Below are 12,700 nucleotides of genomic sequence, written 5' to 3'. Positions count from 1 at the left end.
TTACCACGTGATGCAATTTGATGATTTGCGTAATGTATGTCCTATCCATTTCCATCATCTTTTTCTAATTTCCTCCTTAGCTGGAAGCTGGTTTGTTCTCTCCCACAAAAGGCTGTTGCTGATGGTATTCGGCCAATGGATGTTGAGTATCTTGCGAAGACAGCTATTTATAAATACTTGTACCTTATTGATGGTAGTTGTTGTAGTTCTCCAAGTTTCAGCTCCATACAGTAGAACTGCCTTGACGTTCGTATTGAAGATTCTCATTTTGATATTGGTTGAAAGTTGTTTTGAGTTCCATATGTTCTTCAATTGTAGGAATGTGACCCTTGCTTTGCCAATCCTCGTCTTTACGTCTGCATCTGAGCCTCCTTGTTCATCGATGATGCTTCCTAGGTATGTGAAGGATTCTACATCTTTCAGAGTTTCGCCATCAAGAGTGATTGGATTGCTGTTCTCCGTTTCGAATTTGAGGACCTTGGTTTTCCCTTTGTGTATGCTGAGGCCTACTGATGCAGAGACTGCTGCTACACTGGCTGTCTTTATCTGCATTTGTTCGTGTGTATTGGGTACGAGAGCTAGACATTTTGTAACACGAAACAATTAATCATGAATTCACATACATTTTTTATGGCTCATATGATATATATATATATATATATATATATATATATATATATATATATATATAATTCTCAAAGTTGTAGGTTGGAAAACTGTTCCATGTACTCCGGTTTAAGCAATCGGGTTGTGTCATTAGCCGTCACATAATTAGAGTTTGACTAAAAGTTAAGTACATCACTTAAACAAGGTAACTGTTATACAAGCGTCATATGTATGATAATTATATTTAGTAATTATTTAAATTTATTCTTTTTCAATATATTTATTCTATAATTCATAATTTTAGTTCACTATTCGTTTACAATTAACTGAACGTATGGAGATAACATTACAGCTTTCAATATATGTTCATCGTCTTATTGATTCACTACACTTGCCAACATTTTCAACAAATCGAAAATCACATCTTATCTACAATGGTAAATCATCCAAATCATCAGCGACAACATTAGCCACTTCTTTAACAGGAACAAAAACCACCACAACAACTACAGCATCTAATGAAACAGTTTATAATCCATCTTGGCGTTTATTACATACATCATTATTTTACATACATTTATTTTTAATATTCGGTTGCTTCGGTTGGTTATTACCTTTATTACCAACTATTGGTGAATATGTTGCTTGTCGGGAAGATGGTAGTCTTCGTGTTGGTGAACCACAAATTAGGTAAATATATGATATATGTCATAGTTTACATTACGAACTGATCTTAGGCAACTGTTTCAAACTAGGATGGATCTCCTTAGCAGTGTATGTCCACAATATTACCAATAATTAAACTCTTTAGCGTATTGGACGATACGCAACATAGCGAGTTGATTAGAGTTTGAAATATGTAAGCTATTGGATGTCGCCTCGGTAGTCTAAAGGTTAGAGACTCACCATAAGACCTAACAGTCTTGGATTCAACCTCTGCTGGATTCATACTCCTGAGGAGATCCATACTAGGACAAGGCAGCTTTTGAGTGAGTGCTCCTTGATTTTCTATCTAACTAATACCAGTCCATGATATATATATATATATATATATATATATATATATATATATATATAGCATTTTTTCGAGAAATAATGTTTACCTTTTTATTTAATTTAATCCGTTCCGATCATTATGTAAATAATTTAAAGATAGTCCTTTATTATAAACACCACTATCATCTCCATAGCGTGAAACTTTGGACTAGTTCAAAATACAGTTCATCTGGACAGAACTTTCATCATCGATGTGATACTGAATGGGTTGAAGAGTAAAGCTATTCACCAAAATGAGAGTGAAAATATTACCTTATGTTAAATAAAGTTGGTATTAGCTATATAATTTTGAAAATTATTTGAGCAAACTTGAAACTTGGAGAGATTGTTTTTTTTTTCATTGATGACCATAAATATTTGTGTATGCAAGAATACTGTTCAGGTCACTAACTCAAGAAATCCTTTCCCTAGTGATCAAAATAAGTTCATATCTCATTCATTCTCCTAGGATACTGAAATCTGTGTAAATCATTGGTTTGTAATTAGAGTTTTACAACTCCTCGACCAACCCAGTTTAAGCCCCCGGTGTTCGCTTTTCGTCTTCTTGTTTTAACGAAGAACATTCATCACTGCTTTGAGGTCAATGAGTAGCAATTCAATGGTAAAAAGCTATAAATACATAGTCGTACACGAGCATTTAAAGCGTATTAGTGAACTGTCCTCACTCTCAGTTTTACCACGGTATTCAGGAGCAGTTCATCTATTTTAGGATCGAATTCTAACCTCACATTATTTAATAATAAGTGATATTTTATTATTACTAACTGATTGATACAGTTTCTTTCGGTGTCATCAGTAATTCACTTTGACTTATTACTGTTTTTTTCCTCTTCATCCTCTACCATATAATCACCGTTATCATCACTACGTTCTTCACGTTATTGTAGTTCCGGAAAATCATTTCTATGTATCATCGATTTCATCTTATTGTATTTCTCTTCTATGGTTGCTGCTATTTGGTCGAATATTTTTGATTATGCATTATTATATCAAATGAAAAAAATTAATTATAATCTAACTAATCAACTGTCTCATCAACAATTCCCTCCTAAACATCATCATCGTTACCATCATTATCAGTACAAGAATAAATTACATCGACAACAATCACAACATCGGAACCACCGTCGTCGCCAGCGTCATCATCATCACGAACAACAACAACAACAACCATCTCAACAATACCATAACGATGTTGAAATGAAACATTTTCAATCATATATAACAAAATTCAGCGAGAATTTATCTAAAAAATATAATAAATCGTCATATCGTTCTATGCCAAAACGAATATCTGATGAACCTTTATCAGAGATAACAAATTCAGTGAATTTAACAAATGAAAAATCATCTGAATTTGAATTAGTTAATGAAGAACATTTTGTTCCGAATAACGATACTACTACTACTACTGCTACTGATACTACTAATAAAAATACACTTGATTTGAATATTGATAATAATAAGAACAACAGTACAACCACTAATGTTTATAATGAAGCAATCATTGAATCATTAAATGTACCAATTTCAAAAGATTGTACAAGTAATATTAATATGATTAAGAAAGAATGCAAATTATCTTGTTCTTTTTCGTCATCATCATCATCTTCTGCTTCATCGTCTGCATCACCTTCATCATTGACATCTTCATCTTCTTCATTATTGTTGTTATCTAGTCAAAATGTTGATAATGTGGAAAAAATGGATGATAGAGCACAATTGTCTAATAACAATAATAATAATAATACTTATACTGATAATAGTTTTACAACTGGTAAACTTCACAATTCTATGCATAAATTCCGTAAACACAAAATAAAAGGTTTACATTCAAGGGATTATTATTTTGGTGACAATTATCATAGTAAGCTGAACTGATATCTGTTTATTCTTTTAATGTTGCAATGCATGAGTTTTTGTCCATTTAAACTGTCTCTCTCTCTTTATTGCTGTTAGTTTATTGAAGTTATAATCTAGGCGGTAAACGTATTCTATGCTGAAGAGTCAATCAGATTCTAGATAACGCTTATTGTGCACAATTCAAAAAACCAACGATCTTATCAAAAATTAACCAAATACTGTCAATATTCACTTATTGAAATATAGGAAGACTAAAGAATAAGAACTATGATTTATGAATTTGTGAAGGTAATTTTAAGGTCCTTGATATTTATTATCAAGGAAATAACTGATTAAGTATTCATCTTTACAGTGCTATAAAGCATTCGTCTACTCGATTCTCAATCATTACTCCTATCCACTAACGCTAGATTCTAAACGTGACCTTAATTTTGAAGTTCACTCCACTTCAGTTTGAGCACTCGGGTGATATCATTAGGTGTTATTCTTGAACTGTAACTCATATCTAAGTACCTGGTGAATGAGTTAATTTAAGTTAAACCTCATATCCTAACTCTCAACCCCACCTTCTAACCTTAACCCTAAATCCTAAAAAAAAACTAGCCTTTTTTGAGTTCTTATGTGACAAATCATTGATTAGTATAAGTTGTATTCTTATTGCCTGAAAGTTGGTTTCGTCTTCTCACAGTCATATTCAAGTCACTGAACGTCTTCAATATGATATATTTTTACTGTTTAGCTATTTGATTTCATAGTTTTTTTTGTTATCTGTTCTAGTCTTATACTATACTGTTTCATTGTTAACTGACTGATTAATTTACTAGACCAATCGAATAGCCTAAAACATGATTAGATCAGTTCAAGTAGTTGAAATCTCATTTTCTAACTATACAATGTAGAATAGATTAATGTTAAGAGAGTCTAATAATAGATATGTCCAAGATTTAAAAAAGAATGAATATTTCATGACATTATTACTGCACGTATATATGGCATAGTTCGATTTTCAGAGTTAAATACCGTATGCCATTATAGAGCAATAAACTGAAACTTATCTGCTTGCTCAATGTTGATATTCAATGGTTCATCAAACAATAATGCTTATTATGTAGTCTAAGCTATTATTATCATTCACAAACGACAAAATTTTCATACCAATAGTTATGTTCTCTAACCAAATGCCCTGGTACAGCTCTCCCTCTCGAAATGCTCTCACATGGCCATGCGTATACAGCCACTATCAGGGAAGCCCTACTCACTGCCTTCTCGCATTACGGGGGTTGTTTACGAAATTGAGAAGACGAAAAACGAATGTCCGGTGCTCTAATAGGGTCGCTTGATATTAACGATCTACCTAGAGGAGTTGAAAAACACTCATTCCAAACCAAGGGTGCACATGACGTCCATGATCTTGAGGGAACAAATGGAGTATGAACTTATTGTTGATCACCGGCTACCATGGGACTGCATGTCCTGACGCTGCTCCACTGCCTTGTGGATCAGATCTTCAGGTTGAAGACTGCGGGTGTGGCCTCCTAAGAAAACCACCTGCTTCATTCTGGACACCCAGGCAATATAACAGCCCACACACTAATCGAGTGACTTGTGTGACGCATATGTATTTGGTTCCCCTTTGTACCAATATTTATGTGTTCAAATAAACAAATAATTAATTTAAACCGTTAAAACGATTAGGTTCAAGGTTCCAACTTGTGCATACATATTTTATTTAGAATAGATAGACTATGGCTAGCAGCGGAATCTAGCATCTTATTCTGGACTTCTCATCTCGATCTACCAACTTCTTATTGCTGATTTTCAAACCGGGGTTCAAAGTCTTCGGCCAACAATATCAATGATGGAACAATTCAAACCATTAATGATTTAACTAAATTCATACCTGTTATACAAGTCAGTGGCTATCTGGATTCAGCAAATATGTGAATAATGCATTAGACGTTTGAAAATATAGGTACTGCGTTCGAGTCACAGTGCGAACATTAACACTAAGATGTAACAGGTACATTCAGCTGGCCAATCCTAGATTAAAATGAAACGCGCATCCTTAATTCCACTGCTACCTATAGTCTATCTGTTCGATAAATATTGTGATGCATTATCTATATTGAAGCAATCCACACTGGATAAACATCCCAAACTTAGTTTAGTTAAAATTCAGCCCAGAATATCAACGACAGGTTTATTCATACTACTTCAAATGAATTCTTCATTAAATATTTCAGTTTTACAATATCTAGATCGTAGTAATCAACCAATTAGTCAATAAGCTTTAGTTAAATATATTACACAGATTTGTACTATCGTATTCAAGAGAATTGATCTCAGTTCATCAATTCTCAGTAATTCTTCATTAAATTAAGTTTAACCATGTAAATTCAGATAATCGTTTTTTTCTGGTTAGCGTCATTGTATCTTCTCATTTCCGTTGCTACTTAACTGATCTTCCCGGTCTCCCACATTGTCCGGACGTTCCATGTACCTATAAAAATTGTTGCTCTGGTTGTAGCTCTTATAGTGTTACTACCGGTCCCAAACCCAGGTAAAGGAGGAGAGTTGGGCATGGGGTTAGCGACCCCCATCCCGTAGAAAAGTAACTCGCTAACAAAACCCATCGTTTTTCTAGATGGTTATTTAAAATTAATAATCTATGCATATACCTATAAGGCTAAGTGTATTGTATTATGTGTTATTGTTCTGATAAACTTTCTCTGTTTAATGAAAAAAGAAATAACATACAAATTTATAGCAAATGTAATGACAATGGAAGAACATAAGTTCTTTGACGTTATTATGTTTACCACTAATAATATCAGTAGTATTTATTCCGTATACATATATATACGCACCTTATTTTATACAATAGTTACATGAAAAGTTTAGTAATCTTTTGGGATTAGAGTTTTATACTTTCTTCAATGAAATCAATTCTTCTCCTCTACCTTCTTTGTGGGTATATATATATATATATATATATATATATATATATATATATATATATATATATATACGTAGATGGGGAAGTATGAGACAAGAGTAAACACGAAAATATTATTATTATTATTATAGTATCATATGAGTTTGTATGATTTTCATTTACAATAAACAATTTCCAACTATGAAATATTTAGTGATCAAGGAATCATAGTCAATCAACTGATGATATAGTAGTAGTGGTAATGAGAATGTGAGCAGAAAAAGGAAAGCCAAAAAGATAAACAACTCACCAATGATTATAGATACATTAAATATGTATGTGAGGTCTTATCAAGGGAATTATTTAATTGATATTCATTAGATGGATTTGCATAATTTTTTAACAAATAACTAACATCTTGATTATGCATTGTTTAGTCAAAGGAAAACACTATATACATACATAATTAACAAAGAGAGAGAGAGTACAACAAACACCGACAATCGGTGTAAAACTATGTTAACATACATAATGATGATTGTAAAAATTGACGTATAAGATCAACATCATATAACTGGATAGATTATAAGTGTTTCATTATATTTGTCTTCAAAGTACTCCTTTCAACCATAATGAAATGTTATACAATAGAAAGAATCAATAATTGTTAGGATGAAAGAAGACTATTACTGATCAATCGATAGATGATGTGAAGTGATATGTTGTGGCTAAATAATATCTGCTCATGACACCAAATTATTGATATAAAACTCCTAAACATTTGAAATCAAAGATTTGACAGATCACTAGCCAGAAGAATAGTTTTCTTTTATGCAATATAATAAAATGTTATAGGGGATTGTAGGAAATCATTTTTTTCGCAGGTTACTCACTTTTCAATCGATTAGGGCCTAACTGCTAAGTCAAATATTTGCCCATCATATCATAAAACCACCAGGTCAGCCATAAAGTTCAAGTCAGAGACGACAGTTTGACTACTGAAGAGAAACATATACATCGATTTAGGGTGACTATATCATATATTATACTTATTTAGCCATTACCTACTCGAATGATGAACAAAGCTGGCTTAGATTTAAGTAGACTAAGAAGAAAGTTAAAGTTGGTATGAAATGTCAACTATTGACTGTCAGATCTACACTATTTTACAAATGGTAAACTAGAATCAAATTCTCAGTTCATTTTCTCTGTGATTTCGATTTCATAACCCAACATCAACTTACTATAAAAAAGATTATCTCTACGTTAATCTATTCCTTGAAATTGTAAATATTTTATTCCTCTATTTTGTACTTATTTTTCCTTTGAATAAAGCCATTAATAATAATAATAATAATAATAATAATAATAATAATAATAATAATATAACTACTTTTTTTTCTGTGCAGAATTACATTCTTCTCCTTCCAGTCATAACCATAGTCTAGTATGCTTGGAGTCGATTCCTCAACATTCACCAGGAATAGATAGTATTTGTTTAAATCCATATCATAATTATCATGATCGTCGACATCATCCACATCAACACCACCTTCATCATCATTGTCGTACTGATAGTCATAACTACTATCAACAGTATAAATTTGGTTCATTTACTGGAATCCCACTAAATTCACTTGTCGATTTATTATCGTCTGATTGTATAGATTCATGTTTTCATTCATCCTCGTGTTTTCCGATTTCTAAACCATTAATCTCACAAATATTATGGATTCAACTATTTACTAGTGATAAATATCTTTTTATTCACAACATTGATACAATTGGAACTGTTGATGATGATACTACTAAACATGGTCATCATGATGAAGAGGATGGTAATGATGATGCTGCTGGTCACGATGACAAGATTGATGGTCATTTTTTAAATACAAAAACTACCGCTAATACTACAACAACAACGACTTGTTCTCATATGAGATCACTTATGCTAAATCAAGGTGTTATCATTTCATCTCCAATTAATAACCAGTCAATAAATACTCAACCGCAAACAACCTGTTTACATTTCTTAGCGCTTGCTATCCCTTTAGTGTTTACGTTGATTATTTTGACAGCTGCAGAAGTAAGTTTAATGATGTTTATTTTGTTTTAATATACATGAAGAACACGCTTAACAATAAATATTTGGTGATTGAAGGTAGTCGACAGCAAGAAACCCTGATCAACATAGATGTCGTGTCAGGTGGCGCTCGTCATCAAGGCGTATTTGAAACTTTCATGAACTGATAGTCCCTATAAGATGTGAACCTGGATTACCACTCTACTGTTTGGGTGACGACTGTCTGTAAAATTGTGATGTTTACGATTGATTAATCACCAATGCCATGTTTTTCTAGCTCTTAGTGTTGACCAAGGGTCTATCAATAAAGATGTGTTGTAGTCACCAATCTCAATAACATGATATCGCTTACACTATGGAAATATTGATCTTTTGGAAATCGTCGACTGGAAATCCTGGATCTAGGTTCCAGGCTAGTTAAGAATCATCAGCGTGGCTTTGATGTATTACTCTTTCCTACTCCTTAACTGTGGCACATCTATTTCGAATAAATATAATTTAAGAGTTCATCAAATTACTTTTGAGTAGTATTCAAGCTGTTACACCATTCTGCATCATTAAAATGGCGTCTCGTTTTCATAAAATTCACAAATTCGAAGTGAAATACTTCACTGGAAATTAAACCTTATTGTGGTTTATATCACGGACTGACTCTATTTAGACAATCATTAAGAATCATGAAGCATTGTAAACATGCTCCATCCAAACATGGGGCTTCTCAGTAGTACACACCCGCGACCCAACCAATGATCTGATCAGTGACTTTCAGATCTTGTGGCGAGCTCTTAACCTTTCTACATCACTAAACTGATACCAAATAGTCTACACGTTTAACTTCAATCAATTTACTGTTTCACTCAATCATCTCTTAATCCCATTGGTGAGTAACTAACCTCTCCCCCTGACATGCTTAAACTTCACTGGTGAAATCTTTTCAGTAAAACTCTTAGAAAATACTTCTAGAAGCTAACAATTGTTTATTTTTACTCTTCTCTACTGCATATCTTATTAGATTGATGGAAATCCATTGAGTGGAATTTGTTCTGTTGGTTTAATCAATATATGGGCACGTGTTGGACTATTATTAATCCCGTTCACATTATGTCTAATAATAAAATTCTATTATTTTATTCAATTAATGCATCAATTTATGAAATTACGTCATAAATTCTTGTTATCCTCATTTCATGTGGATCATGAAATAGCTCAACGTTTAGTACGTTATTGTTTATTTTATGGTAAGTTTTGTATAGTAAATTATGAGATATATATTTGTATTAAATGATTACAGTTTCAACGGGATAACTTGCACTAGTTCTACACTAATGACTGAAGACGTTTTGGATATCTGATGGACAATATATATCAGTATGAATGTCGGAAGTTTTTCACAATTCCTGCAATAGAATATATTATAATTTGATAAGTAATTGGAGGTAACTGGCAGAAAATCTTACTCGACCTAGGTTTCGTGCAGCTTGACATTCGTCAGTGTAAGGTCGAAATCCAATCGTGAGCGAATCAATATTTTTCGGTATATTCGAATCGGCTGTTCTCAGGTATACAGAGAAGTTACCACCGAGTTATTCGAGCTGTGATTGACCTAATGTAGGACTGAAATATATATAACTGATTGATCACTTAATAGTGATCATTGTTAAATCTATCTAATTCTTCAGTTCTTATCGAGTTCCATCGATCAACTAATATTGCTATAGTATTTGATATGAGAATTCAGGAAATCAAAGTATCAAACGCTTATAAACTTGGTATTCAGTGTTCCCACCTGATTATTTTCAGTTAAACTGTTCGTCGCCTACTGTTTGTTCATAGATTCTCTCCCTTTATAAGCCTTTATTTTGTAACGCTTAACTAAGTATAACTAATTGTTTGCCAATCTAATCTCCCAGTTTCTTTTTTAAAAAAAGATATACCTATCTCTGGTATCTATGCACATCATAGTTTAACCTCTATTGAACATCTTGCAAATAAGATAGCACCGATAATAATGTGAAAGATTGAATATTTGGAATATATCTTGAAAAGAAAAACTGTGCATGAAGGAATCTTAGAACTCGAGTAAAATAAAGAGTAAATTCATCTGAGTCATTGTAAATAACTCTGAGCTATGTCAACTGACCTCTTCATCTACTTACAAAAATGTTGTGTATAATTAGCTTCAAACAATTGTCCCTTGGTCTGTGTAGTTACATTGGCTTATCGTAAAATGACTATCTATAGCTAACCATGAAACCAAAAAAAGATAATAAGTGAATAAAAGTGAATTCGATGACATTATTACGTAATTAGAGTGATTATTGCGACCGATGATTTGAGATGTTATATGACATGACTCAAAGTTTGTCACAATGGAACAGATGAATATACTCTTTATCTTCCTCGAAATGCTAAGTCCCGGTTAAACATCTTACACACCTTTTCTTACTGTCTTTTTAAAACCGTATCCTCAATGCGTGGTCCCTTATTATTTTCATCTCATTTTTAATTCGTCGTGTTGATGTAATATGTTACCTGAGCTAAAGCATATTTGTGACATGCTCTATATTGATTAAGTCTAATGAACTTATCTTTAAGTAAATAATTGATACTGACCTGTAACAAACAGATATGTAACAGCTATGACAGTCGATTTTTTTTGTTAATGTTTACAGAAGCATGCAATGTGCCTATCGATACTATTTCTTGTTTAACTACTCATATCTATAATTCAGTAGTATGTTACGTAACTTAACTTCCCATGAAAACACGAATGTTATATGAAGTAGCAGTTCGAGGTTGTCGATCACCACATGACATTTCAATATATCGCAAGTGATATTGATTCATTTAGACTAGGGACAACATTACAACTTGATCGATAGAATTTGATCAACAGTAAAGAGAAAAAGACTTGACATACATGACCATTGGTCAATCTCTATTAAATCATCAATCCATTATACAAACATTGGATTTTATAAATACACAATTAAATATTAAAATTATGTAATTTTATTTATTTATTTATTTATTTACGAACCAGGTATATTTCTGATGTTTCTACTAAGTTTATGGTTATTTTCAATTTGTATTCATACTTATGTATATTTAAATGAACCTGTCTGGTTGGAATCACAACGTCGTTTATTCTTGTAAGTGTAATCATATTGTTTTATTTATGTTATAGGGACAAGAAGAATGTGTCCGATTGATTTTCATTCATTCATTCATTCATTCATTCATAATTAAAGTATCATTTCCAATTGTTGTATATCATATTACCGTAGTGAACGAGAAGATCAAGTTGGGGGCAGTCGAATGTATTTGAATACAGAATTACATCTTAGTAAAATTTGAGAATCATATAGTAAATATTTCATTTGTAAAATGTCAATCAATCCTCTAGGACTTGATTGCTCCTTCGTTTCCACATCAATCATTCTCTGTTCTCATTCTCCTTTCTTCGATCTTCTTAAACCTTTTCCACTAAGAATTTCACTTTCGACTGATGATACATACTACTTATATTTGTTGACATCAGTAACACACACCACACTATGAGACTATCATAATCAATCACAGAGTAATGGAACTTGTTAAGAGTATCAGTAGTTGTAGAAAAGATTAGGTAAATGTAATATGATTAGAGAAGAAAGAATGAATTCATGAAGTAGAAATGGAGAGATTATAATTTATGGACGAACTAATCAGATATAAGATAACAGGTCTTGGATTTTGGTGCGAAATTCTTTCATCCATTTGGATAAATGACGTTACGGCATTTTAGTTGATATCAGTTCGTGATGAAAACCCTAAATCTAGTCCTAATCCTAACCATCAACTGTAAATCATAAGTCTAATTCCTCACACTGGTTTATAACCCTGATCTAGTCCTAGTAAGTAGGTAAACATTCTCAAGGTCATTTTAGAGTCGCTCAAAGTTCATCCATAAATTATAGTCACACCATAGAAATATATGAGACAATTTGAAAAATTGGGATTTAAAAGAAGCATAAGGAGTGAATGTATGTTTGCAATTGAATCATATCATCCAACGTCTCTAATCATGAGTTACATTAATCGTGTGGACACTAATCAGATTATCTGAATCTACTAAGATGGCTCACTCTAACAATTAGTGACTTTATGAATTGATG

The 12,700-nt window shown here is 32.3% G+C and overlaps 1 protein-coding gene across 1 annotated transcript in view; it reads left to right on the top strand.

The window, feature by feature from the left end:
- The window catches only part of MS3_00009686 (uncharacterized protein), a gene marked incomplete at both ends in the record, with an annotated part of 63,368 nt that overhangs the window by 29,740 nt on the left and 20,928 nt on the right, over positions 1 to 12,700 (top strand). The window contains 5 exons of the mRNA XM_035731251.2: positions 911 to 1,296; positions 2,550 to 3,529; positions 7,870 to 8,546; positions 9,556 to 9,781; positions 11,587 to 11,695. Of these exons, the coding sequence (XP_035588107.1) occupies positions 911 to 1,296; positions 2,550 to 3,529; positions 7,870 to 8,546; positions 9,556 to 9,781; positions 11,587 to 11,695 (2,378 nt within the window). The remainder of the gene's footprint in view (positions 1 to 910; positions 1,297 to 2,549; positions 3,530 to 7,869; positions 8,547 to 9,555; positions 9,782 to 11,586; positions 11,696 to 12,700) is intronic.

This window comes from Schistosoma haematobium, chromosome 7, assembly GCF_000699445.3.
Source record: "Schistosoma haematobium chromosome 7, whole genome shotgun sequence".
Lineage (NCBI taxonomy): Eukaryota > Metazoa > Platyhelminthes > Trematoda > Strigeidida > Schistosomatidae > Schistosoma > Schistosoma haematobium.
The sequence above is the reverse complement of the archived record's forward strand: the minus strand, read 5'-3'. Positions and strand labels throughout refer to the sequence as shown.